The 27,104-nt window shown below is 49.1% G+C and overlaps 10 protein-coding genes across 10 annotated transcripts; 3 read left to right on the top strand and 7 right to left on the bottom strand.

Annotated features, from left to right (window-relative positions):
* Positions 1 to 511: 511 nt before the first annotated feature.
* Positions 512 to 2,671, bottom strand: L228DRAFT_62167 (hypothetical protein). The gene is made up of 4 exons (XM_018336774.1): positions 2,284 to 2,671; positions 2,132 to 2,206; positions 989 to 2,071; positions 512 to 933 (listed from the first exon to the last, which is right to left on the bottom strand). The coding sequence occupies exons 1-4, from the start codon at positions 2,551 to 2,553 to the stop codon at positions 643 to 645; spliced, it is 1,719 nt and encodes a 572-aa protein (XP_018190665.1). The 5' UTR covers positions 2,554 to 2,671; the 3' UTR covers positions 512 to 642.
* A 1,178-nt stretch (positions 2,672 to 3,849) lies between these two features.
* Positions 3,850 to 4,883, top strand: L228DRAFT_243901 (yabJ protein). The gene is made up of 4 exons (XM_018331799.1): positions 3,850 to 4,125; positions 4,209 to 4,361; positions 4,460 to 4,530; positions 4,674 to 4,883. The coding sequence occupies exons 1-4, from the start codon at positions 3,970 to 3,972 to the stop codon at positions 4,699 to 4,701; spliced, it is 408 nt and encodes a 135-aa protein (XP_018190664.1). The 5' UTR covers positions 3,850 to 3,969; the 3' UTR covers positions 4,702 to 4,883.
* Positions 4,862 to 6,314, bottom strand: L228DRAFT_243899 (nucleotide-binding domain-containing protein). Its single transcript, XM_018331798.1, has one exon. The coding sequence runs from the start codon at positions 6,071 to 6,073 to the stop codon at positions 4,868 to 4,870; it is 1,206 nt and encodes a 401-aa protein (XP_018190663.1). The 5' UTR covers positions 6,074 to 6,314; the 3' UTR covers positions 4,862 to 4,867.
* A 1,083-nt stretch (positions 6,315 to 7,397) lies between these two features.
* L228DRAFT_243898 (hypothetical protein) lies at positions 7,398 to 8,771 on the bottom strand. The gene is made up of 3 exons (XM_018331797.1): positions 8,687 to 8,771; positions 8,254 to 8,488; positions 7,398 to 8,051 (listed from the first exon to the last, which is right to left on the bottom strand). The coding sequence occupies exons 2-3, from the start codon at positions 8,293 to 8,295 to the stop codon at positions 7,734 to 7,736; spliced, it is 360 nt and encodes a 119-aa protein (XP_018190662.1). The 5' UTR covers positions 8,296 to 8,488; positions 8,687 to 8,771; the 3' UTR covers positions 7,398 to 7,733.
* Positions 8,772 to 9,589: 818 nt separating this feature from the next.
* On the bottom strand, positions 9,590 to 10,639 carry L228DRAFT_265582 (kinase-like protein; the record flags this gene model as incomplete). Its single annotated transcript, XM_018334725.1, has 1 exon — positions 9,590 to 10,639. One exon carries the CDS (start codon positions 10,637 to 10,639, stop codon positions 9,590 to 9,592), a length of 1,050 nt encoding a protein of 349 aa, XP_018190661.1.
* Positions 10,640 to 11,529: 890 nt separating this feature from the next.
* On the bottom strand, positions 11,530 to 14,691 carry L228DRAFT_280366 (hypothetical protein). Its single transcript, XM_018335777.1, has 3 exons — positions 14,189 to 14,691; positions 13,765 to 14,129; positions 11,530 to 13,704 (listed from the first exon to the last, which is right to left on the bottom strand). The coding sequence occupies exons 1-3, from the start codon at positions 14,337 to 14,339 to the stop codon at positions 11,941 to 11,943; spliced, it is 2,280 nt and encodes a 759-aa protein (XP_018190660.1). The 5' UTR covers positions 14,340 to 14,691; the 3' UTR covers positions 11,530 to 11,940.
* Positions 14,692 to 15,131: 440 nt separating this feature from the next.
* On the bottom strand, positions 15,132 to 16,011 carry L228DRAFT_243894 (hypothetical protein). The gene is made up of 2 exons (XM_018331796.1): positions 15,787 to 16,011; positions 15,132 to 15,720 (listed from the first exon to the last, which is right to left on the bottom strand). The coding sequence occupies exon 2, from the start codon at positions 15,692 to 15,694 to the stop codon at positions 15,452 to 15,454; it is 243 nt and encodes an 80-aa protein (XP_018190659.1). The 5' UTR covers positions 15,695 to 15,720; positions 15,787 to 16,011; the 3' UTR covers positions 15,132 to 15,451.
* Positions 16,012 to 16,066: 55 nt separating this feature from the next.
* Positions 16,067 to 16,448, bottom strand: L228DRAFT_243893 (hypothetical protein). The gene has a single exon (XM_018331795.1). The coding sequence runs from the start codon at positions 16,357 to 16,359 to the stop codon at positions 16,162 to 16,164; it is 198 nt and encodes a 65-aa protein (XP_018190658.1). The 5' UTR covers positions 16,360 to 16,448; the 3' UTR covers positions 16,067 to 16,161.
* A 2,363-nt stretch (positions 16,449 to 18,811) lies between these two features.
* Positions 18,812 to 20,907, top strand: L228DRAFT_265580 (hypothetical protein; the record flags this gene model as incomplete). Its single annotated transcript, XM_018334724.1, has 3 exons — positions 18,812 to 19,205; positions 19,269 to 19,531; positions 19,594 to 20,907. 3 exons carry the CDS (start codon positions 18,812 to 18,814, stop codon positions 20,905 to 20,907), a joined length of 1,971 nt encoding a protein of 656 aa, XP_018190657.1.
* A 4,231-nt stretch (positions 20,908 to 25,138) lies between these two features.
* L228DRAFT_265579 (hypothetical protein) lies at positions 25,139 to 26,414 on the top strand (the record flags this gene model as incomplete). The annotated part of the gene is made up of 3 exons (XM_018334723.1): positions 25,139 to 25,210; positions 25,275 to 25,464; positions 25,525 to 26,414. 3 exons carry the CDS (start codon positions 25,139 to 25,141, stop codon positions 26,412 to 26,414), a joined length of 1,152 nt encoding a protein of 383 aa, XP_018190656.1.
* Positions 26,415 to 27,104: the final 690 nt, after the last annotated feature.

Here is a 27,104-nt window from a genome sequence, read left to right as displayed (position 1 = left end):
TATTTAAAGATTCGCAAGCGGCTTCTATTGTACATGTACATTTTTGTGTCAAGCTCGCTGTATCAAATACACAAAAAATAGGAATTTGACCGTTACCCAGCTAATCCAAAGCTCTAACACGGCTCATTGAAGCAATACACTCATCTGCTCGCAACGCAATAGGCCGTCTGCAACCATGCTCACATAACCGCACCAGCTCAGTAAGTTCAAGCAAAGGCTCGAAAGGCCCGCAAAGGAGAAAAAGTATAGCTCATTTGCCGAAGACCCTTGACACCACAAAGACGAAACGCTATGCAGAAAATAATAAATAAGTGAAAATGCCACAGAATATTTCAAACAAGAAGTGAAAGGGAAAGAAAATGCATATGCCAACGTGAGCATTGTTTCCTCGTAAATTGGAATACAATCGTAATAAAGAAAATTCGACTTTTCCTGAAGATTCGCTGATAGACATCGCAAATGGACGAGAAACCGATAAAGTTACATAAGAATTGGCGGAAGGTCGAAACGAAGATGACCATGGCAAGGTCTCATGACTAACCAAGGTCTTCGCTAGAATAAAGAGATCGAGCGGTAGTACCCTGCCCGCTTTGGATCCGAGGGGACGGTGGAAATCGCTAAGGAGAGACAGCAAGTGAGTATTTAAGCAGCCTGGCTGCCACCGCGCGCCTTGGGGGCGACATTGCCACCCCTGCCGCGGGGAGCATAGCCGCCACGGCCGCCATCGCGAGGGAAGCCTCCGCGGCCCTGGGGACGTCCGTCAGATCCTCCACGGCCGCGGTTAAGACCGCCACGACCGGGGCCGTATCCACCATAGCCGGCACGAATACGGCGCTCTTCGACAAGGATCTGCTCGCCGCCTACAGTGTGAGGATTGGCAGAGACAGCGGCGTTGAAGCCAGCAGGAGTAGCGAACTCAACGAAGGCACAGTTCTAGGTCTATGTTAGCATCAATTCACTTGACGTTTAGAAAGCATCTCTTCCTTACCCTCTGGCGGCTGATATCAAAGTAAGCCAGCTCGCCAAACTTCTCAAGAGTGCTCTTCAGAGCAGCCTCCTCGACCTTGTCGGTGACGCCCTTGACGTAGGCCATGACATTTTCCTTCTCGCCAGCTCCGGCGGTGGGCTGGGGGCGCGAATGTCTCTTGTTGTCATTGCCTGCAGTTTGCCAGCCGGCACCGGGGCTAGCTTGGCCAGAGGCAGGAGAGGCATCTCTAGGAGCAGTGGGCTGAGCCTGAGCCTGAGCCTGAGCAGGCGCAGGAGCCGGAGCCGCAGCTGGGGCAGGAGCAGGAGCAGCGCGGGGTTGAGCTGGGCCAGGCGAGGTAGAAGCAGCGGGCACTGGGGTTACGGGAGTGGCAACCTTGTGGGCAGCAACGAGGTTGGCCCAAGTCTTGGGGGCAGTAGGCTTGGGGGCAGCGGGAGCTGCAGCAGGAGCAGGAGCCGGGGCAGCCTGGGCAGGGGCAGCCTTGGGCGAAGCAGCGGTGGGGGTAGGCTCAGGGTCCTTTGGCTTCTCAGGCTGGGCGGACTCGGCGGCGGCGGCAGAATCGGCAGCATCAGGAGTGAGAGCATCTTTAGCCTCCTTGGTGGCGGCAGGGGCACCAGTGGCGTCCTCAGTTGCAGGAGCAACCTCTGCGCCATTGGTGGCAGAGGCCGTGGGAGCAGGCTCAGGCTCCTTGGCGACCTCCTCCTCAAGCTCCTTGTCGATAATAGCAGCATCCTGCTCGCGGACCTTGGGGTCGGGAGAGTTGCTGAGAGTCCTGTGCTCAGGCTCAGTGGGAGCTGCTTGTTGCACGGCCTCGGTCTGAACGGCGTTGTCTACAGGAGCCTCTTCCGTCTCAAGTTCTTCCTCCTCGTCGTTGATGTAGCGGAAAATATCATTGAGCACGAAATAACCGTTGGGCTGCTCAGCCAGCACAAAGGTCTGGACAAACTTGCGGTGAGGCTGGGACTTGTTGGACATTTCACCAATAACCTGGACCACGATGTTCTGGAAAGAGGCCTGCGAATCGACGTTGGAGACACGGACTTTGCAGTCCTGGATGTCAAGCTCCTTGATGCGCTCGTTGATAGCCTGAGGTGTTTGCTTAGCGACAACTTCAACTGAAGCAGGATCCACGGATGTAATCCCTACCTTCTGACCAACGCAGACAGCCACTTTCTCGGCCTCCTGACCAGAGACAAATTGAGAGCGCTTGGAGTAAAAGAGCTAGCAAATTATTAGCGATATTTCGCGTGAAGAGTCTCGTATGGGGTCCCCCCAAATGTGGCATTAAAAAAACTTACGTGAAGCTTCTCCGGGCTCCGGCTCAAAGTAGTGTAGTACTGCTCAACAAAATACCAGCCGACTTCATCCTTGGGGATGGCGCCGGTAGCAGAGGCGCTGCCGTTGGAGCCAGAGGCGGCGCTGTCGGTGGTAGAAGGACCGCTAGCACCCTGGGGGGCGAAAGAACCAGAAGCCGGACCGGCAGCTTGAGCGTGGTACTCCGAGCCGTATGGTTGGCCCTGGGGGGCATAGTTGCCGTTAACAGGGAGAGTGTGCTGTTCTGTTGCCATTGCGAAGTATGTCGCGAGGTAGAATAAATCGGATAGTTCGGATTCAGGTGAGTAGAAATGAAAAACGAGGATTAAGGCAAGCTATCGGATGCTGAAGAAGCTGTCGGCTCGCCGTTTTAATAGAGAGTTGTAAGTGTTCGTAAGTGAATTAAAAGGTGAAGGCTATTGTCCATTATGAATTAGTCATGGATGCGCAAAGCGCACGTTTCTCTAGTGCAATTGGGATAATGCGAGCGAAAAAAAAGTCGAAGCAGAGCTCACTTACATTGCGTCCTGGTGCAACAAACAGTCGCACTACCAGTAAAATGGAGAAGAATAGATTTTAAGGTAGCAACGGATGCTAATTCGATAAAGTTTTAAAAGGTAAAAGAAGAGTCGTCGCGAATGGGGGAGAAGTCGTCTGGGGTTTAAGGAGAAGTGATCGAGTGTGGGCGCGAGAGAGAAGATTGACTAAACTCAGTCTAGTCTTAGATTGTTTAGATGCTGAAGAAGAGATGACAACGGAAGGTTTTATCCTATCCTGTATGGAAACAGCCCAAAAATAAGAAGGGTCTGAGAAGTTAAAAGGGCGCAAGAGTGAAGAGGATATAGTTTGATGGTGAAGTTGAGGTAGAGGGTTTCGAACTCGGGGAGCAGCCTTTTGGTTGGTGTGGAAAATAATCGAAGGTGTAACTGGCCTCGCTTGACTCCTCCGCTTGAGTGGATCTGGGCAAACGCCAAAAGGCACCACAATTGAGTGTCTGCAGCACATAATACAGTACGTGAGAACGTGTCGGCACCATTTTGCTGGCTCGGGAACATGGCTCGCTTGTCGGCTTACCACGAGCAGATTCGCAGTTACTTGATACAGCACCAGAATGAGCAAGGTGTACATATATCGATGCTTGAGGCATTAGGTGTCTTCTAAACCAGATCCAAATATCAATTGAAATCTTCTATATTCTGATACACATCACTAAATCTAGGGATCACGAGATCCATATTATCATGCCATTGATCTGTCTCTTTAATGTACAGAAGTATATAGTGAATATCAATGCAAATCTTCTTTGTACACGGTGCATATTCAAGAGTTACCATAGCACACAGAACCAGCGATCTCGGCGGGCAACGGGCGTCTCCATTTATATTCCCGAGCTACCTAAGTTAGTAGCTACCTAGGTACTTACAGATGAGAGGATGCTCAAGCACGAGATAATAATCAAGATAAACCCAGACCCGCACAGCCAATTGGCATGCGGTATTACACCACCGCTTTACACCAAACAATATCTCCGTAGTCACTCCACACAAATATAAATGCCATGTCCTACTTCTGTAGCATCTGCGCCATAAACTAAAACTAACTACCTTACTTGCATCATATAATTTACCTCAACTTACTTCAACCATTGTAATAATAATTTCTCGCAAGCAATGTCACTCAAAACCAAAGTCTCTACCGGTCTCGAAGCGCCTAATGCGCTGCATTCTCAAGCCATTATCAGCAATGGCATGATCTACTGCTCCGGCAGCGTCGGCGTAGATTTGAAGACGAAGAAATTCGTCGAAGGCGGAGTCGGTGCGCGAACTGTAGGTATTAACGTATTATTCGCTGAGTACAGCAATGTAAAAACCAATTGATAATTGATACGAGCCATCAATCGATATTCTAGGCACAAGCAATCCGCAACCTCGCCCTGATCCTCGAGAAGGCGGGCAGTCACTTGAACAACACCGTCAAGGTCAATGTCTTTTTGACGACCATGGACGACTATGATGAAGTCAACAAGGTGTATAGGACCTTTTTTGCGGCTGAGCCAAAGCCGGTAAGTACCAAAGCCCATCTTCGAAATAATACCTCCTTCGTACAATTTTGGGAAGACGGGTACAATTGGTCGGAGACATGCTGACGAGTAGCTATCAGGTGCGCACGTGCGTGGCAGTCCACCAGCTGCCATTTGGAACTGATGTGGAGGTTGAACTCGTTGCCCATGCGTAAGTCACCAAATTTTTTTTTTTTTGTAATTTTTTTTTTTGTTTCTAAACCTCTCCCCCCTCCCGGGACACTCCTCCTTTGCTCCGCTATAGCAGATAAATGCATCGGACGATTGTTGACTGACAGCCGTATTTATATACAGGGGCACGACTACCCAGGCCAAGCTGTAGATTTCCTAGCAATGAAACTGAGGTTATGAGAGGGTATAAACAATGTATATATGTACATCTGATATCTCTGTAAATATGCAACAAGATCAGAACAAAAAATCGTATATGCATGAAACAGAATTAATATATGAAATAAAAAAAGAAAAAGAAAAAGAAAAAAAGATAATTATAGCTTCGCCCGCAGGACATGATCCTCTATCAAATCAGAAACCAAGCCCAGGACCTTCTCAGCAACGCCCCAGCTCATCTCATACCCTCTCCCACCAACACCGTACGCATGAACAATGCTTTTCCCGGGAGCGACGCTCTGGACTTCTAACCTGATACCCCCTTCTCTTGCCGGTCTCCGGCCTACATTATCCCTGATGACTTGCCATTTTTCTCCCGGCTTCAGGATCCAGGGAAAACATCGTTCCGCTGCCTTGAGGAGTTTCTCTCTGGTCTCCGGTCTGGGCACATCAGTCATGTCGCCGACTTCTTTTGTTCCTCCAACGACTGTCCCGCCACCAAGCGCTCGAGGGATTAAGAATGTCCATGTGCCATCGGAATTCTGTCTTGTAATCGTCTGCAGGCCGCAGTCGTTCTCGACTAGTACCGTCTGACCACGAATCACGAAGCTCTTAGGGTCATTGAATCCACGACCAGAGCAATTGACCACAACTGTCCTGTCTGTCCTTTCTGTCTCTTCTGATGAATCCTGACGCAAAGAAGGACATGAAGCACCGCCAGAAGCCAGCCCACCGTCATCCACACCAAACGCATCCTCTACCCTCGCCAACTTCTTTTGCACAACTTTCCCTCCTCTGTCCACAAACCGCCTCAGCAGCACCGGGCAGTAGACATTCGGGCTAACGCAGAATGTCTTATATTTGTATCCCCACTTCACGCCCTCGGGCAATTCCCGAGACGGGATGATTTGAAAATCGTCATTATCGCCGGCATATACGCTTCCATCCTTCAATTGCAAATGTTCTGGAGCCGGCTTCTCAAAATATTCCACACCATCCACAAGGATGATGCCATTGGCCGGGTCGGACGATTCCTTTTTAAAAACCTCAAAGGCACGCCGCGTTATCTGAGCTTCTTCCGCAAGTTGACGATGTAATGCCGGCGTTTGCGATGAGGACGGATCGGTGAGAAAAGGAATTGGCCGGTAATGCGCGCCGGCCCAGGCAGATGCGTAGTCGGCAGAGGAGGTCGCTGAAAATTGCTGATTGAGAGGAAGAGACTCGGCCACGATGATGATTTTCGATGTAGGGTATTCTTGCTGCAGCGTGAGCGCAGATGTGAGGCCAAGTATGCCCGCGCCAATAACGACAATCTTTGACGGCGAGGACGTTTCGCCTGATGGGTTTGTTGTTTTGATTGCCATGTCGTATGCCTGACTTTCCCTCCGTCGTTTAGTTTTATTCTTTATTTTTTTCCCTCTTATGGAGCAGGGGTCTTTCTGACCTTTTATTTCACATGTCCCAGCTGTCTATTTTATACAGCGCCAAAGGGTGCATACAAGGGAAGGAACATAACCAGATATTCAATGTTTCAATGGCAGTGGCCAATTAACCCAATGGAAAGTCAACACCGCCCAAACAACCCAGACCAAAGCTCAGATGTGGTCATCATTCGTATAATGATATTCAAGTCGGACAATGGCCATGGTCCACTGTCTGATAACTATTAGTTACCTTTGGTTCTAGCTCGCAGGTAGCTTATCGCCCACAATAACAACAACCGAGGCAGGGGAATCGCAGTGTATGCAAATATTCGAACCAATCAGACAAGTACATGTACTTCACCGCCCGAGCGCCGGCCGGGAGAGTCCCCTCAGTCCACCGACTTCGGCAACGCAGACTGGACTCGCCGCCCACCTTTCCCGCCCCAGTTGGCCCGCTTTTTTCATGGTGGGTGTTGTTACCGGTCACTGAGCGCAGATGTCACGATTTATTTTCGTGCAGATCGGAACAATAGATTAGAGGGGGTTTGATTTTTGATAGTGGCATGACTTGTAGGATATACGAGGACAATAATGGGGCCATATGAATCCTAGGACATTGAAATGGGGAGGGTTTGTGTCAAGCATACCAAAGGACGCTTGGTAGGAGCTCAAGGGTAGGTAGGTGGAACTTGGGCGCTTTATAAACGGTATCATCTGACAGCACTGGGTGGAGTCCGTCATGTGGACTGTAAGGATGAACCATGTGGACAATGGAATGCAAAATGGATTCTACGAGTAAGCGACGGAAATCCTAGGCGGGGTAAGAGAATGAGTCCGCATGGCTCGTGGCATATCTCGGGCGTGAGAGCTTAGAGCTTGAGCTTTACTGTGTTTAAACACGCTGAAAAGATACAATTGGCATTTGATCTGCTGGCGGTGGAAAAAGAGGGTCGATGTTATATGCCAGAAAGTTGATATGCACGGCAGTCTTGGTTGATCAGACCAATACGATAATGAGAATTCAATATCAATTGAAAAGGTATCAAAAGGCCATCAAATATTGCAATTCTAACCGAGCAGCTCCATGGTGTAGCCAGATTGGAGAGAAGATGATCCTCAAGACTAGCCCGAAATTAAGAAAGAAAATAACATAAATCAGAAGGAAAATTGGAGAATTTGACGAAATCGCAACGTAGTGAACCGCCAGAACGACAAGGCGGCCAGAAAGGAGACATGTAAAGCTGCGCGTTATGGGATATTAGGCGCAGCTGTGAAGAACGAGAAACGAAACGAAACGAATAACACCATGTCCAAGGATATCATGCAACTCAGAAGAGTCTGCGTTTTGTGGTGATGGTGGCGGCTCGTCAGGATAAAGTATCAAATTATTTTTTCTTTTTTCTTCGATTCGCCAGCGGTTGGAGAATTGAAAGTCGGCCTCACACGGCGAGATCGGTGGAAGGGAGCGCTCCGAGGAAGAATGAGAAGACCTAGGACGGGAAGTCCATCGTTCATAGATCAAGGGTCCCTGTCGCAAGAGGATTGAATTGTGGAGGATATGGTTAAAATGCAAAACCATGTCAACGACGGTCAACAGGCTTTACTGCGCAGCAGTCTTCTCGTTGTATTCTTTCGGCTTGAGCTCGGCGTCCTGGCCAGTCATTCTTCTCGTGAGAGCTCTCTCGACTTTGGCACCGAGGGCAAGCTTGCTCAGATCGGCCGTCTTCTGAGCGCTGGGGACGAAACGCTGAGCCTGGAGCTTCTTTTGCTCCAATCTGTCAAAGCCAGCGTTCCAGGCCTTGATGTCGGCAACGCGAGGGTCGTTGGTAGGGGTAGAGGAATCCATCGAGTCAACGGTGGGCGACATGGATGGCGCCTGGCTCAAGGTAGAGTAACGTTGAGAGTTTCGAGCAGAGGTCTGAATTGCGACGAGAAAGAAGAAACAGAGTCAATAAAAATACTTTGTAATGAAGCAGGTGAATGCAATGTGTGAGCAGTGAAGGGTGGAGAGTTAGTAGGTTGGAAGTCTCATGGCCCAAGAATAAGCCAGCGAGCGTGAATGTGTGGCCACTGCGGCCACAAGAGGAAATTTCCACAGGGAGAGGGAGAAATGCACTGACATCGCTCAGCATCGGGCGGGAAGACTCAAGAGACCGGCCCATGGTGAAAACGTGGTAGCGACACTGCCGAAAGCTTGGAGAGGATGGTGATTTGAACCAAGTAAAACGGCTATAGGGTTGTAGGAGAGAAAGTGGACGCTGACTACGAGGCTAGTGGGATCGCGAAAGCTTCCGGATCAGAGGTGACTCGTCAAAGAAGAAGGGTTTTGTTGGTGGAGGATGGATGATCTCGCTCCTATTATCATTTCACATGAGATCTACTGTATTAAAGAACGTCCCTGAAAACGTGGAGTGGGGCGAATCTTAGGCCGCCAGACGTTCGTGCGACGTAGGAGGCTGGTGACCGGAGAGGGAGTGCGTGAGACTTGGAGGTGTGCGAATGGTTCCCCAGGGAGCCCAAAGGAAACAACTCGCAGTTTTGAAGGCCACTCACCACGAATGAAAAAAGTTGTGATTGATTTGTTATGCGCTTTGGCAGGAGCCCTTTCTATGGCACATTGATTGTCACTTTATTATTCAGGGACTAATATTTGTGGAGGCTCAGGAGAGATCGATATATGTCCGATTTGTTCGCCTGGGGGCTTGCCCCTTTAGGCAGGGCTGCGGCCCAGCTCTTGCAGCAAGGTCTTTGCACTGTTATTGGTGCAGGTCCAGGCTATTTCCCCTTGTCTATAGGTATACGAGAGGTATGATTCGCCGCTATCACTAGCCATGTTCAGGGAAGAGCAGAGAGCGAGATTTGCCGAGCACGTGGCACTAGGCCGAACTCTCTGGCTAAATCCCAACCATCCCTGCTAACTCCAACTGCCTTTTCTCCCCCTAAAAGGGTCCGTCGCGCGATGATGGTGAAACGGACTTAGTTCGTACCTGTCCTGGCGCGCCATCTGTGCTCTGGTGCTACACTACTCTTTGTAAACAGAATCTCACTGCAAAACAGTTAGGAGTCCTGGCAAAATGTACCGCGTCCAGCCAAGGGCCTGAGACACGAGTCTATTTCGCCCTTGCAGAATCTTCTCAAACTCTCTTTATAGCCGAATGGACCAAAAAAACAACAAGCGCAATGAAGCTGCTTGAATCCCAACGGCCATTTCATGTCCTAGCGAAGAAGAATGACTGCTACTACCATAAGGGGGTGTGAATGTGCCTTCAAGCCAGGCCAAGTTCAGGGTCAACTCGTGCATGCTATATTGGACAGCGCAGGATCCTCCACTCATGTATTCTTGACCGCCATGACTCCTCGCATCCGTTCGCAATAATACCTCGCTGCCAGGCTTGACTTGAGGTCAAGGAAATGGGCCGGCATAGACAAAAGATTAGAGCCAAACCATCCTCATCACTACTGTTTGTAGCGAGCCACCTTCCATCGTACAAGCGGCAATACAAGAATGGCAGACCCCAGGACCAGGCTCAGCGAGAACCACCCAATTGATGGCCTAGAGAAATAATTTAAAATGGTAGAAAAGTCGATAGAACCCAGTCTCATCGCCTCTTTGGAGCAGCTGTGCTTTCGCTTGCGCTTCGCCATCACCAAGAAATTGTCACACTCCTTTAGAAGATCGGGAAAATCGATAGAGTCGGCATCCTGGACCTTTCCTTTCCTACCATCGGCAGCAAGCTGCTTCTCCAAGTGAGATTTCACTTCCACGATAGATTTGTATCTGCCATGCCAGCAACCATCAATGAGGGGTCCAAAATCAACGGTGTCAAGTGTTGGAAACTCGCAATTGGTAAAATGTTGTACGATTGTTACAGGGTCTAATCCATCAAAAGGAGTATGCTTTGTTCGAATGGTATAGAGGCATGAACCAAACGCAAATTGTTCACTGACTGGACTGGCTATGCCTGGCGTACCATCTTTGCTGCGTCGACAAAATCCGATGGGAGATGCCTGGAGTTCATGGCCGTAGGGCACAGTTGTATCAAAATCACTGAGCTTGACGTTTCCACGACGGTCAAGTAGTATGTTTGCTGGTCGTAAATCCCCATGAACGAGCCCAAGATGCTCGAGCCATGCGTCAGCTTCTGCTATTTGCAGGATCCATTTATTCTCCGCTGCTATCTCGATCGGATCACTGTCATGACGATTGATCCGCAATTGAAGATTGTCGAATAATCGTTCCATGAATATACCCTCTGGTTCAAGGCGAAGAGAGCGGACAATGTTCGGGTTTGGATTTTTCATCAGCACATTATACACCTTCTTCTCTCTCTCTATGGATTCAATGCGCGATTCGCTAAGAGCCACTTGTTCAGGACAGGCGTTCCTTATTATGATCGGGACTTTGATAACGACGTGTTCTGTGGTAGTGAAGACGTAGCCTGACGCGCCAGAGGCAAGGAGATTGTCAGCTGTTAAAGATGAGAACGGCGTCCATAGATATGCCATCGCAGCAGTTATTGCGGCGAAGATCCGACGTAGAAAAGAACACAGCTACGTCGCAATCTGGAGGTTGAGCACAGTGTACTTTAATTGATAGACATTGTGCTTATAAAGTTACCCATGCTCAGATATTCAATTGAACAAGCGGTCTCACAGCTGGACAACCAACCTCGCAAGTAAAGTACCTATCGTAGTAGGTACCTTAGGTATAAAAATGTAGAATTCAGGTATATAACTCTATAAGACAGTTTTCCCAGGCGAAGTTTAGTGAGGACGGCTCATTTCATGCATATTTCGAGAGCCATCTTTATCCTGTCACGTTCTGCAGCGTTAGGCCAAGGCAGCGGTGCCATCGAATCAATCCCGCTCGACTGACTGGGGTGCCTACACGGGTTTTAGACAAGGCTGATACTGTTGCGTATCGCGAGCCTTGACCTAATTGGTGTCTGTTGCTTCTACAAATAACATTGATTCTTCCCATCATGGGAGCTTCCTCGTCGAAGACGCTTGATATCGAAGTGTCTTATACCACCGACAACTGGTTCTGGTCGGGCTTGGGTTGTATTTCCATTAACTCCAGCTGGCAAGGGCAACTCGAAGCCCAATCAACTGAGGTGATAGCAAGACCACACAGTAGAGAGAAATCAAAACCAGCAGGCACAGGTGCTTCGGCCGTAAAATTTATTTATGCTGATGAGATAGAGAAAAGTAGCGGAATGCATTCATATAAAGTGTTTTTTACTCTAATTGGCCTCATTGCTCGGAGTAAGCTCGCTCCATATGATTGCTCTAACACCAGGAATATGGTCACTTTATGGGAACCCAATCCAGGAAAGCCTTGTCGAGTATACATTCAGTAAATCAAACTCCCTTCTTACAATTTGAATACAATCATGGGCTTTGAGTATCATAATTTCTATTTCTCATATAGACGGTAGCCTCCACTAAAAGGAGTTGCTTTGCAAACATTACGCTCATAAATACAAATTTCCTCCAACGCGTGCCGTCCAATTCTAGCATTAATATTCGTTTCTCATGAATGTACAATATCTAGCTGCACTGCAAAATATCCATCGCTAAGATTTGCACACGACTGCTGTCGCTTTATCCTTGTCTGCATTGCTTCCCCAGCTCCTGGACATAATATATCATGGCAATATCGCGCCAATCATGTCAACGCAGAAACTCCCAAAAGTGTGTTGTGATATTATCACCAAAGCTCATGTCGAAAAAGTCAAACGCGATAGTCGGTATGTCCTGTGCGACGAGGAGACCATGTCCCTTAGAAGGGCAACAAAAAAAAACGTTTAGGTAAAGTCCACCCTTCCTCCGCCTCGCGAAGCTTGCCGTGCTCTCTCCGCACGTCGTCGGCGCCGATTGTTTGCAAAGTCTGCGCTGGCTTCCGTACCGGTTCCGTCATAGGTCCCAGTTACTGTGCCCGGAGAAGCTATACTAGTCCCGCCGAGGACAGTGCTGCCCATCGGGGGAGGTGGCATAAGACCGGCAGCGCTTGAATGACCCCCGGATTGCGCTTTAGCTCTTTCAATGTCTTCAGCCTGCGCACGCTCAATGGCTTCGGTCCTTCGCCATCTTTCCCCAGGATCGGTTCTCGATAATTCACTGGCACTTCCAGCCCGATAGCGGCTGCCTGACTTTTCCCGCCTTCTGGCCGCTCTCTCAGCAGCGGCTTCCTGTTCGGATAATCGGCGGAGCGTGACTTGTCTCCTTTCATTGTCAATGTTTAATTTGACCGAGACGGGGGGCGAAGTAATGCTATGATCTCCGGCACTTTCTCTTCTTGAGCGGTCCCTGCGTCGACCTGCTTCATAAGCTGCTGCTCCGGCTCCCAAGCCGGCGGCAGCGGCGACAGCATCGCCTGGCAAATGGTGACGATGATGAGGTCGACCGCCAGGCGAAGTATAAAGCTCAGAACCTGAAGACTCTGGATGGAGAACACCTTGTGGGTCTGGTGGCATTGGTGGCATGGCTGCAGGCGGAATAGAAGCATGCGAGTAGTTGGCACGGGAAGGATTCAGCTGGCTCGAAGCTGCTGCAGAACCAGCCGCAAAACCTCCTCCTGTTGGTAGAGTACTCTGTGATACGGGTGGAGGGATACCATGATGATGAGAGAAAGCAGTATCTGTTTCAGTCAGGTCTGTGGTTTCTGTAAATGAGCCTCTTCGTCGAGGAGGCGGGGGAAGACCATCTCCAGTAAATCTGCGGCTGTTGGCTCGGGCTAGGCGCTCATCCTCAATCTCTCTTTGGCGAAGGTCTTCTAGCCGGCGCTCTTCTTTCCGCTCGCGACGTTTCCTAAAAAGTTCTCTCATAAGGCCAAGCGCTCCAAGGGTTGCCAATCCGTCTCGGACAGTGTGATGTTCTCGAGGTCTTGCATTTCCTGTAAAGCTTGTTTGGCTAGAAATAGAGCTGCCGCTTACACTGCGTCGATGAAAAGGTTCGTGGTAACTCGAACGTAAAGGAGACGGGCGACCCTCCTCAACCCTGCTCAAGCTGCTTTCTCTGATTGGATGCGCGCCACCTAGCGGAGCTGTGTAGTGGTCAACATCGCTGTCTCTCTCATCTTTTTTTCGTCCAAATAAGTTCTTTGCAAGCGCGAGCCCTCCAATTAAAGCTCCTCCTTTTAACAGACGATCTTTCCAGGTACCGTTGGCTTGATCGACATCTGAGTACTTTTCGTGCTCAATGTAGGAAGCTGACGGCCTACGGGAGACCCTGTCCGTTGTAGCACGGTTTCTCGATCGACTACGGCGCCTGCTTAAGCCAGCGAGAGCCGCTCCTGCCGCGCCAGCGGCTGCAAGCGTTCCGAGACCCCCATGGTTATGAGTGTGGTCCTCGGTCACTTCTGTCGTTGGACCTGAGATATAGCTTCCTCTCCCGTCGTCAGTGATCACAGGCTGGCGAATATATGATAGGATGAAATATGCCAAAAGGAAAAAAAATCCGGCTAGCGCGTAAAGAACGAAGAGCACAACTGGAGAGCCGTATAAGGTCAAGCCAAGCCCAATTTGCACAAAGCCCAGCAGCGCTAAAGCCCGACCTATCCACTGGTGGAGCTAAATTAAACGTTAGAATGCTTTTCAAATTAGGCAATCAAGCAATAAACCTTCACGAACCATTAACTTCAACGGGATCCGTGTCCTCAATCTACCCTTTTCCCGAGAGTGAACCCACCAGCCACTGATGGCTTGGTAAAGAACGATGACGTAGATTGCCAACCCGATTCCATGATGCGGATTTGTCAAACTCCGCTCTGGACCTACAGCAAACCACCCAAGTATGAATATGACAGTCGTCAACCCCACGGTCAGAATCTGCAGCCAGATGTGAAGTCGAAGGGCCCATCGCGGCTGCCGATCATAGAATCGAGCAATAAATATAGCCGAGGGCACGATGAGAATGAAGACTATCGCTGCTAAAATACCATGTCCAAGGATCAGGGTATGGTATTGTGGCACATCCCGGAAACGATTGCCCATGCCTGTGGTTTTGTCAGATAATAATCAAGAGGTTTGTTTGGGAAAGGAATGGAGCACTGACCATTATAACGCATGGTCGCAAAGTTTAAGCCCATAAGGTTCGGAAGTAGAAATGTATTCCGTGACGCATCCCATGTACCATCACCGACCGACATTGTGTTCGAAGAGTAGCTGCTGCTCCCTGGAGGAGCCAGTTGCGATGCCGGCGACATGACTTGATAGGACGCGATGACCGGGGATCCTCATAAGAAAGAATCGCAGCCTTTTTCTCCGCTCTTTGTCGAAGATAACGCAAACCAGTGCCGAGGTTGCTTTCCGGGGTTTAATGGTAATATTAGGAATTCAAGGTATTGTTCATCAACCTTGATACCGCCTCAGTTGCCTCCGGTGAGGCCGACGGCCAACAGAGCCTTGACCTCCGCTATCCGCCGATGATATTGAGTAGGATCCTCGAAAAATGTTTCGATCCTCCAAATCAAAATCCACGCCTCGTGGAAGGTTTCGCAGCAAGATGAGTGAAACCGTCTGGAATGAATAAGGAATGACCAAGTATCAACAGCAGGGCTGGATCATTGACATTTGGGTGGGATAGTTGGCAGAGGAAACGGTATACCAAATAAGGTATAGCCCCGGGGAAGTTGGTTGGCCCATCGACCATGGAACGAAACCTTAGCACTTGAGCCCCAAAACTTGTGATTCCACGACATCCGCGCCTAGGAGCTCGCTTTCGAATCTTTACTGTCGAAAGTTTATTTCAATCGCACAGTTGGAAGTCCAGGGGAAGCGTCAATAAGTTGTTTTCAAATCCATGTAGTATTTGATCTCCCCTCACAGTGTGCGTGTTCAATAAGTGATATCACGTGGTCTAGCCTCCAATATGCTACGATTCTAAGCGGGAAGTACAACTTGAGAGGATAGCCTCATAACATTGCTTTGAAGATTTATTTCTCGGGCATCTCGAATGAAAGGCTCAGCCAGAGACATTCGATCTTTCTGACTCGTTTTTGGAGGGCAGCGGCTCTGTTAATGAGTTTCCGTTGGTCAGATAATTGAATTTGGCTCTTCCACCATATAATATACCTCTGGCCCGTCTCTTTTCACAAAAGTTCTAAACGCCAGATGCATGACGGACAAACAAAATTATTTATTAGATATTCGCTGAAGCGCTATCTCCTCTAACCCTATTTCTGAGGACTGAGATGTGCATTTAGTTTTCATCATCTCGCGGTCGACCAAGGTCTTGGTAGTTTGAATTGGCCGTTCGGGAAATTATATCCCGCGGAAGAGAACTTATTAGACCCTCGCAATGCATCAGTGTCCGTGCTCATCGATCCGCTTCCGCAGCTCGTAGATTCTCTGATTTCTTCTTATCTTTAGACGCAGAATGAAATGAAAATGGTATCAGACCTCCTCCCACATGATTTCTGGAGTGGGAAGCGCTGGAGGGCCTGATGTGGTGATGTGCTTCACGCTGCAAGTGCTCTCGCTCCTTTTCTGCCTCAAAATTCGCATTAATTTTGCACGCCAGTCTAGGTCCAGCTAAGAGGATTGAAGTTGCCAGCGGCATTTGAGGAATTATCTGCTTTTCTTTCCCTATATACAGCGTAAGCTGCCAGAACCGAGCATATATTTCAATTCTCCTGGCAATAGACTACGCACGAATTATAATATATCGGCCTTGTTTCATGTCAATTCTTTAGTATCTGTCGTCTCCAATGAGGGTAAATGGGGAAGAAAATGTGAGTCTTATGTCGGCCTGAGCTGAGGGTTTCCCTGTTGTCAGACCAACCCAAGCCAGGGGCACCTTCGGTTCTCACGGAGTTTTATTTTCAAATAATCGCTCGTAGAGAACGGGGACAAAGTACCATACAGGCCTTTGCATCGTTGAGCCGGGCGAAAGGATCCACCAGGCAAGCCGATGTTTCCGGAAACACTTCGTGGCAGTCGTCATTCGCTCATCACCAGTCTAAGGGTAGAAATTGCTGCTTGGGCGAGTATTGAAACTGCAAGCATTTATGATGTATCTAGGTTTCTTCAGAACACAAGTACAATTAAATGTGAGCAATATTCAAAGTTGGCAATGTTACGAAGAGTAATTGCAGATATGCAAAGGTAAATGAAACAAGGAACAGACGTTGGGTAAAAGGTTGCACCGATGATCTGCCGACGTAGATAAGCTCTCGGCGACATTGAAAGACCGAGATGAGAAAGATTGATAGTCAACTCAGTCATTCTCATGGCGAAAGTTAGTAATTGCACCATTTGATGCGTGCCCAACCCCTTAGCGGAGCCGTTGAACAGGCGATGTGCCCCCACCTTCTTTAGCAAGATGGCCGAAGATGAAATCATCTTTTCGCAAGCTGTTCGAATCAGGAGCCATCGGACAGGCCTGGAGCTGGGCCCTCCAATGGCTCGGGGGTACCTATCGATCCCGGTAGGGCGTGCGTTGCTGTAGGGGCCCTCGGGGGAGGAAGGAGATGATCTTGACCACCAACGAAGATCTATGCGACCGAGACCCTCTCAAGGTGCGTCGGATACACTTGCGCTTAGCAACAGTTGAGCACTGGCTTGATTACTCACGGACCTTTCTCGGATGAGGTAAGACACCTATTCCGGGGTTGCGAGCTTACTTTGCACCTTGCCCCTGTCTGGTTTAATATTGACACGGATTGGCGGTATTTGATGGTAAATCTACGCCCTCTAAATACGATGGACTGAATGGGACGCATGGACAAAGGGTTGCTTTTGCCGGGGTCAAGACCCAACGCAGCGGACGAACAAGTGATGATTTAATTGACTGGACATGCTAAGGCGAATTCATGAGGAAAAATACAGTAGGTGACTGTTTACTGGCTAAGATCAAATAATGGGAGCCATAAATCTGGGATTTGAGACGGCACAGCAAACAAAGTCCAGGGGACCCGCTCCTTAGATTCTCCGTTCTCCTGTAGGACCACCCAACAGCACGCGGGAAGCATGGGAGAAAGTGGTCTAACTTGGCGCCTCAACCGCCTCTCGACGAATACCACCACCTCTCCAAGCTCCCGGGTTTGAGGTTCGTCCCACTTCCAATGAAGCCCCCATGATCATTTTATACGGGGACCTTCTACGAGTACTCCGTATAACATGAAAATGCAAATCCTTGCCTACTCGTAGACGCATTGCGTTTTCGAGACACGCTATCCTCTATGCTTACCCACATTTCTGTTCCCAGCAGGGGCACTTGGCACAGTACAAGCTCTGATTACCTTAAGTCAAGCGGGGCTATGTACCGCATTTTTACACAGGCCCTGGTTCATGTGCGAAAATCTCGAGGCTTAAGTAAACAACAGTCAAACTGTTGCAGTGACTTACCGTCGTCAAAGAAGCCGATTGCCGAAATCAACACTCCCCTTACCTAAACAAAATGGCCGCACTCTGGCAATCCCTGAAGACATACAGTAACATGGGATGAAAGGATGCGCAAAGAGGAAGCTTTATGGATTATCAACAATGTGGATTGGGTCGGCGCCGGAATTATCAAAGGTGATTCGTCAGTAGTCGGTATGCGATCAGTAATCTACATTACCTCAACGAACAAAACGTCTCTGCAGAAAAATGCCAAGACGAGCGAAGCACTGCCGCCTTGACCCGCGACCCTGCCGAGCGATGACGTTTCAACCCCAAACCAGGGACCAAAGACCTCCTGCCCCCCTTCCGAGCCTCCCATTGCGGCAAGGAGCTTGAGCTCTGAGCTCCGACACTCCGAATACTACTCCGTACACTGCGCTATAGAACAACTGATCAGCGTGGAAGAACTTGCATCCCATCAACTGTAGCGTTTTCCCCTTGTAGCCCGAAACCGAATGGCCTTCTTTGCTCTCCGCCACCGGTGTCAGTTAGGTAACATTCAAGAAAGAAAATTCCCGGACACCCTTACAAATTGCTTTTGACTAATCGGATGTGTCATGAATTCATTTTTACCTTTTCTCTTCTTCAGTCCGCCACTCCTTTCCTTGGATGGAATGGATGGTCTGGCACCAACCTGGGAAAAGGTGGTGCAGAGAAGTGATGGGGGAAAGCAATGCTGCTACCGGGAATGGCGGTACGAACCGTCTCACTGCTGTTTGACCCGGCAGCTCTGGATCTTGAGTTTGGTGCCAAATCCACCAACGAGATACGCGTGACAAGGAAGCTTTCCGGGGCTGCCGAGAAGACGGCGTCAAAGCTCGCCCACAGCGGATCTCGACGGTATCTCCACCATGGGCTCAGCCTGACCTCATCCTAATGGATTGTAAGCCCTTCTAAGTTTGCTTATTCTCTCTTGTTAACCTCTCCCGAAAAGGAGCACGGTCCACTGAGCCGTAAGCTCCCTTGTTGCTGCCATGTCAGCCTTCTATGTAGTCCATGGGCCCGTGTATCCTCACCTACTCTTCCTTTAAGCTCTATGCGGCACATCTTGGGCGCAAAAGGTCTCTAGAAGCAAAGAGACCAAGATTTATCGCAGACTCTCAACTCGGAATCATATCCTCACTGCGCTTGCTAGCTGCTCTCTGCAACACTTTTTAGACCATCAGGGAAGCTTTGGTCTGGATTATCTTTCTTTTTCTCTGCATATTGCGGAATTGGCAAATGGAGCTTCCGATACTCAAGTTAAAGATTTAAATAAATATATGGACTACTTGGATTGGCCCGCTCCTTGACGATGGCAGCCGGCTCCAACTGGAAACGGCCATGGGAAGACGATGATAAGAGTCGGCATTACAATCGCCGGCGAGCAGACTCAGATTCAGCGAAGCCCCAAGGAAACCTCACTCGCAACCCTCCATTCTTCTGGCCTGCTCAAGTCAAGGACGAAAGGAAACTTGCTCCAATCGCCGAAACACTTAGGCCTCCAGCAAACTCTCCACATGGTGGGCAACAACAGCCGCTTTATATGCCGGCGGCAAGGGAAGCAGAAAGGAGTTCTTGGGGATCGGGCACTCAATTTTCAGGATCGCCGAAGCGCCAGAGGATTCAAATCGAAGCTGGACGTGGCTTACCTAGTTCCAGACGGCTATCCGAAAGCGCGCTGAAGAAGCATACGGCTGGCATTCCTGGTATTGTTAATGATATCGCTTCCTTATGGCTGTGTATCACGCGCTGAATAATCTCTTTCCCAGCTCTCCCCGCACCTCCGTTGGCCCCGATCTATACACCGTTCGTGAACGAGCATCAAGAATATACACGCCCCAAACCGAACGGTATTAGTCGGTCTGACGATCGATTGACTGGAGTTGATGCTTGGAATGGCGTCTCGACGGATTGCAGCACTTGCCGGGATTTGCACGGGATTGTCCAGGAGACGTTGACTAGCCTTGTACTCCTGACTACGGAGCTCCATCATGGCCGAACCCCTGGGTTGACAGAACTCTCATCAAATAAGGTACAGATACATTCGTTGGGGTGTATTTGCCGATCTTCACATTGTGCTCACTTCTTCGACAGGTTCCAGACGTAGCTTCTATCGGGTTGAAAGAGTCCATGGAGTGGGCTTTGGAGATACTCACTAGAGCTATGGTTCTTGCCAAGCGCCCTGCCTTTAATGCTACAGTGCCTGTCGCCGCTGATCCTGGCCGTATCAACATACTGCCAGGTGTTTCGAACCTTGGACCTTCTCCGTCAGAACTTTCTCGGAGGCGGGTTGAGGGACCTGAGGTTGAAAACGAAGATTTATGGAAAGGCATCCGCTTACTTAACTCTGCGCATGATTTCCCTCGCAGCCAGGAAACCCAGACGACGGACGAAAGTTGTCGAAATAGTTTGGCAGGTGATCTTCCGTCACTGTCAACTCATTCTCCGCCGCGAACTTTGTCGTCTTCTGGATCAGTCTTCATGAATCTTCACTCTCCTGTGCAGAGTGCGCCATTGACTCGATTACTGCCCTCGCCTTCCTCGCTCAACCTGTCTTCGTCCCAGCCAGCTTCCGGTAGTTCCCCGAACATAGCCCGTTCAGATGCTGTACAAGCTGCTCACTTGGGAGATCTTCAGCATCAAGTGAGTACCAAGACATTGGCCCTCCAGACGCTTCAACAAGAGCATGATAATGTGCTTGGTGCACTCTCTCGATCACGAACTCGCTGCGCGGCTTTGGAAAAGAAATGCCAGGCTTCTGAATCCGAGTTCAATTCGCTAGCTGAAGAGCGCTTGAAGTTGCAGGGCCAGATTGAGAATTTGGACTCGCAAATTGAAGAATTAATGAAAAGCCGCGATGAGGCCAGAAAGCAAAGTGTTGCGAATGGTGGGCAATATATGAAGATCATGGCCATGGCAGGGAAGCTGGAAGCACAGGGATCAGCCGACCGACAGAGGTGGAAGTTGAAAGAGGAGGAGTGGGAGAAAGAAAGATGTAAATTGAAAGAAGCAATACGGAAACTTCAAGCCCAGCTCTCCTCTGAGAACCATGGTCGAGACCAAGAACCCTCTGCTCACATCGACGCAGCTGGACCCGTTTCTTCTCCTGGTACAAGTGACACGTTTCCAACTGAGTCTCATGAATCCGATACAAAAACACCTGTTACTTCCGTTACTGTTACTTCACCAGACGCAGCCATAGCGGGCGATGCCCCAGAGATCTCGACTATGTCCACATCAGAGGAACTTCACGCGGAGATATGTAGACTGCGATCCGTTTGTCGTGGAATGGAAGCTGCCCTACGAGATATACAAGCCGAGACCCGGAGCGTGGAAGCCACCGCGCAGGCATTCGGGTCTTTAAGCAAAACTATCATTGAACGAGTTGAGAGCGCAGTAAATGCCTGAGCTCCGAGGTCGGCCGGCGGAAAGCTGCCTTGGACGAACAATGACATTTCCGTTTGCGCTTCATATACGTCCTGCTAATTGGTGATATGGAAGTCATATTATTATTGGGTCATATCGCACGAGCTTGGAACCGGAAGGGGTTCTATTATCCAGAATAAACTCAGTGTCGGCTTTGAATGGGCATTGGATCAGGTATGCCAGCGGGAATTATATATTCTGGCGGCGCGAAGCTTTTACTGTATATACATACACTTTTGCTTTCCATAATTCTGACTTTTACAGGAGTTGTTCGTTTTGTCTTTTCCTTCACAGACTTTGTCCGTTCATTTTTTCTGCATTGGAGCAGGATTCTAATGAGAAGATGACGCTCTCTATCCGCGTTCCGGTTTGTTCCGGTTTGTTCCGGCTATTATATTGATATCTTATTTTGGCCGCGCGTTTAAATGTTGTGTTAGTTCAGACGATAGCGGGACTGCCGTGTATTGCTTCTCATAGTGGGCAGAGGCGCCATGACACAGACGGGCATATGACGTGCTTGCTTTGATTGATAAAATCAGTTACTATTCGCCAATTTGGCCGCTGGCTGCGCCCTCCATTTACCGCCATGACACCTTTGCAAATTTGAAGGATCAACATTTGGTTCAGCAATTGAGCGGCAGCCAAAGCTACGTGGCAACGCGGGGAATGTTTCCCGGAGAGCTAGAATCTTGAATATAACCAGCTACGTACGCGCATTTTGTTAATGTGCATATGGAGGAAGCGGTCGAGGAAGAAATTGCTAGTCGAGGTTGAAGTGAAAAAAAAAAAAAAAAATGAAATGTGACTTACTCTGCGACGACTTGTAGAGTCGTCGTGCTCGAAGGCTTGTTCTGTCATCTCAACGATACGGAGCGTTGGTACAAATTTTGCTATATTTGGTCCAAGGATCAAGAAACTGATCAATAATCTAAAGAGGAGCCAGCAGAAATCGAATTGGAGTAATGCCAAGGCGAAGCTCGCAATTACGCATAAGACTTGTCAAGCTTTTCTCGGGTATATGGATCGCTATTAACATGTAATATTTTGTTTTGCCGGATAAAATGATCCGCTGCAGCGAGCATGCACCAAGCGTTCAAGGTTTCGCGCCGGCGATCCGCCGGGTCTTTGCGGCCAGCTAATCGTGCATTTCACTCTCTCCTACGTACATCCCAGCCCGAATCTCCCTAATAATCCCACCGGCTGACCAGATGAGATTTTCCTGCCCACCGGGCAGCACCCATATTGCATCTGAAATTTTCTGGGACGCCGAGTTCCAAAGTTATGAGACGTGAAGATCGTGGAGCCGCCTATCCAGCTACTGATGTGGGTCCTACTTGCAGATGATGATATGGAGCAGGGAATGATGAGGTCTATCTGGCTTCAACCTTGCTTTGAAAGGCAAAAGTATCTGGCATCTCATAACTGCAGGATAGTGCTAACTTGTCCTTTGACCGTCCGCCAATATTGCCAAGCCAAGGCTTATGCGTTGACACCACCACTAACTCCTTCCATTTGCACAACCCGAGCAACTGATCTGGCCCTTGAATTTAGGATCGAGCTCAGTTCCAATTGCAGTATTCGGACCGCTAGCCGGTCAAAAATCATTCAAATAGACTTTTGCTTGAGAGATCGACCTTTCCCTTCTCCTGATTCACACATGATGGATGGATAGACCTTTGAGAGCTTGTTGAGGCATCTATAGACACTTGGAATTAAAGGCCTCCTATTTTCACGGCTTTGGGAGCTCCTTCTCCACCCACCACCACCAAGACTCCAGGAAAATCAATCCTTAGACTAGAGTTGTCGTTATCAGGTTGGATGTCCGTTCCTCTGCGAGTGGGTGGCACAGTCGCTTCCTGACGGGAGGCAAGAAGGCGGTCGGACATGATACATGACACGTGCTCGTGCCAGGGCAAATGCCAAGGTGCGGCAAAGTCTATAGAGAGAACAAAGGGTCACAAGCAGAGCAGTACTGAGGGTGTAGACCGGACGACGCTTCCCTTCCCCCAAGCATGATAGAGCATCTTGTAAACACAACGTCGCTGTTACCTCCTTTTCGTAAAACCTCCCTTTGAACTAGCCCAGACAAAACGGATGGCGACGAACCATTAATATGACCAACCGTGGCTTGCCCCGACTCTTCCAGGATTCCAGGAGACCCGGCCGCTAGAACTGGTAGTTATGGCCCGTTGGCGTGCGTCTTCTAATACATACCTGCCATTCACTTCGACACTGGAGAGAATGAAATCCCTACTCTTTACTGTCTAAGATGCTGCAACTTCGGCAATCCAATTCTACTCCTGGTGCAGATCCGCCGATCGTGTCCATTCTTGTCTCAATTTTTTCCACGGTCGTATGGCTCAATAGGGAAGAACAGAGAAGCCATAATGCCTTTCCATAGTCGACTTGGCTCAATTTCTGAACCTTGACAAGGGGATTATTTGCTGTTGAGCGTGGGTCATGGGACGAGGGGAGCACTCTGCTTTTTGCAAGAGTGACCAGAGGAGACTTACAGGGAGTAGAGATCCAGAACTCAACCGGGGGCATAACTAACCTAAAACTTGCATACCGGAATATTATTTATGCTCTGCTACCTGTTGCTCGCTACCCGTGGACGTTTTGACCGTTGGTGTTAGCTCACCTCTAACCTCTCGATAATAACTTGCATATTCGATCAGTCTCATCTCAACAAGTACTCCCTCACACACGCATTTCTTTTTCCATGTGACGTCTCAGAGACTGGAGATAAATCTCCCAGCCCAAGAGAGATGACTTAGCTCAACAAAGAAGCTCAATCGGGGCTTCGCATACGCCTCTCTATTGTACTGTGCCATCTTTGCATGGCAATCTTCCTTGTACTGTCCTGGGCCCTTGTCAAATAATACAATTTCACCTGTATCATGGCACGCCATCCTCCGGGACACCCCCGGACGACTCTTTCTCGTTAAATGGGACCGAGGGGGACCACACAACGCCAGTCGATCCATCTCCTGCAGACTAGGTCATTGGCCCCATGTCGACCATGTCGACCTGTCGATCAAAGGGCCCAGGATCTTCTTTCGCCTCGTTTTCTCTGGCGGTGCGGTCATCCGTTATGCTCCGGCCGCCATCGTCTTGTTTGCAATCAATCCGTCTTTGGTCTTTCATTTCGTTACTTCATCTATTGCGCTTGTGTCTTCACTTTTATTTTCTGACGGGCTGATCTGCGACGTCGGAAGGCGGAAATGCCCGGCATGTGGCTTTGATCATTACGCCAGGCGTTCCATGTCGATGTGGATTGGATGTCCAAGGGCAGAGCATCGGTCGGCCAACTGCTCTGATCCAATCGTCCCCGCAGAGCGACATCCCTTGTGCGCAGATGGGCCTTGAAGCTGGGGTGGGTAGAGGAGGAAGAAAACCAAACATCAAATGGGAGCGCGTCTTCTCACCTAGCACCTGGCACCTGGGCACATGGGAGCATTGCCTAGCGCTCCCATGGCCCCTATCGCCTACAATTGAACATGGCCTTGAACCCGCGCCACCGTTTTTTTGTTTGTGCAACCCGCTCCACTTTCCAGACCTGATAAATCACTTTTTATTGGATTTTCAGGGGTGCTTGATTGCTTTTGGGGACAGCTTTGTTGGTGGATGCGGGCGTTGTGGTAGATAAGGCTTCGCTCTTTCTCAGTTTCCCTGTCAGTCGTTTGATTCGCATCCGACTTTTGTTGTCCTATTCCCAAGGATAATTAGGCTTCTCAGCCGATTAGAAGATGTGGGAGCTCACATCCGTTCCCACGGTTGGCCGTTGCGGAATGACGGGATGATCTACACATAAAACCGGGAGCATGACGCATTGAATCCTCTGTCCCTGAACAGCCTTTTTTTTTTCTTTTTTGAGAGGAAGACGTTCCTGGGGAAAGTCCGATTATCTATCTCCGTCTTACCTGCCACTAAATTTTTTTCTTTCTTCTCCGATTAACGCCCTACTTTTCTTCAAGATACCTACCCATCTATGATCACTGGGAAAGGTATTTCACCATCAAACATATTCGCCGAGTTTGCCTCGAGTGTCTGTTGCAAAGAGCTGTAGTTTTGATCGAAAAATTTCCAGTGTCCCTTTGAAATGCCCGAAGCTATATAATAAAGCTCTAGAGCTCCTCAAAATATATTCAAAGTCTCTGTTCTGGATGCATATTTTGAAGAATAATCTACTGGAGAAAGAGAACATCACAAGATGGCGAATAATGGGAGCACGCCAGGTTTGGCTAAAGCAAAGGAAGAGGATTACTTTTTAGGAGTGAGTGGTGTAAGTAAGCCCCCTATCTGCCCTCCAAGGAGCATAGCCTCGGAAATTTCTAGTTTTGTTCAAGCTGGTAACGGCAATCCTGGCAACGCAGCTTCCCCCGAGATTCAAATGGCAAGATCTCAAAGACCACATTCGCAAAATCACCCCTCGGATCGGAGCAAACAGCGTTCACGTCCCTGTTCTTCCGACTGGACAAAGCCAGGGAGTTGGCATTGTGCGGATTCGGGGCAAGGATGAGGCTGAGAAAGTCTATGGTAAACTCCCCAGATGATCATTGAAGATAATGCTCGAGGACTTATACAATTTCTTTGAAGTATTTCTTTCGACGCACCCTTGCGACGGGAGCATGCTTCAGGTCAAAATGTGCCCAGCGAGTGCGACAAATCAAGCTCCATCAGGCGGCACATGTCCCCCTCCCATAAGCTCAATGAATCCGGGTGCATTTTCACCCGTGTCTCGGCCGTCAATGGCCGCTTTCCAGCCTGAACCTGCCAAGAACGTCTACATTGTCAATCCGACAATGGATGCTACACCTCTGGCAGTGCCAATGAACCATCCGGAAGTTGCTTTGGGTCGGACTCCCTTCTATGGGCCTCAGTATGCTGCGCCTCCTCTTTCTCCCGGCAATTTCGCCTTCCAACCGGCCCTCCTTGGCCATCCTTTTCCTCCTCGTATGGCCGACCCTGTTCCTTACGCAACGCCACAACCTTTCGTCGTCCCTCCAGCCGCAATTCCCTATCTAGTTCCCGGTCCCGCGTACCCTGCGGGGATGTCAGGGCCAATCTACGCCAATGCCACGGATGGGACTCCGGTCAATGTTAGCCACGGCGCCGTGCGAACAGAGTCCACGAGTGTTTTCATTGGCAATCTGAGCTATGAAGCAAGATGGCAGGACATCAAATGTCTCATGGAACGAGTGGGAAGCGTACAAAAATGCAATCTCATTACAGACTCCAAGACGGGAAAGTCCAGGGGTTGCGCAACTGTCTCCTTCGGATTGGCACAAGAAGCCGAGCAAGCAATTGCTACATTCCACGATACGACATTTATGAATCGAAAAATAATAGTCAGGGCCGATAAGGAAGCGTCAAGTTTGACCACTGGTGGTCGTGTGCGCGGAAGCAACCCAGCTGTTGTATATCCCCTTAGCCAGCAACCTGTCATTGCGAATGGTTCTACGAACTTACGACCGGCTATATATTAGGCGCGCACGCTATGGCATGCATTGGAATTTTGTGAGGCGGGAAAGCTGAATCATGTATTCAAAAAGCTTTGAATTTTCCTGCACAACTTGGCTTATTGGCGGATGCCAGGGAGAAGACGAGGACGAAAACGCAGCAGCATCTTTTCTAGAGTCGGATCTGTATAGTACTGGACCTCGGGTTTCATGTCAAATATTGTATAAGCAGGCGGGCGGATGTTGTCTATTTGATAGAGTGGTCATGTTTAATGGATTTGGAGCACAGCTGGCATGCTCAACCGTAGCTGGCTGTTTTAGACACGTTGTGCTTTTTTGGTCGATTTATTTCTGTTATTTGTGAAGCGAGGGATTTGGGCTGTGAAGAGAGTCTTAGAAGTACGGAACGGTCGACAAAAGTTTATTTTCGCTTTACTTGGCTTTTTTTTAATCTTCTATGCAATATGGGTATTTGTTTTTTTTTTATCTTTACACTGATCTTATTAGAGTGAGGATTGCTTCATTGAGCGCCGTGATTCAAATTTCTGACTTTCAGAATATTGAGTCTTCGGTTGCCCATATCACAGGCAATCGAACTAGTTATTGTTTAGCGGGAAGAGGGAGACGTCTTTCAGTCAACGCGCTTGTTCGGCCAATGTTCCCTAGCAAATTTGGATCCAGTATTTGGTCGCTTCACCTTCATCCTTAACCAATCTT

This window comes from Xylona heveae (genome assembly GCF_001619985.1).
Source record: "Xylona heveae TC161 unplaced genomic scaffold L228scaffold_2, whole genome shotgun sequence".
In the NCBI taxonomy this organism is placed as follows: domain Eukaryota; kingdom Fungi; phylum Ascomycota; class Xylonomycetes; order Xylonales; family Xylonaceae; genus Xylona; species Xylona heveae.
This window is presented reverse-complemented; position numbering and strand designations above follow the sequence as displayed.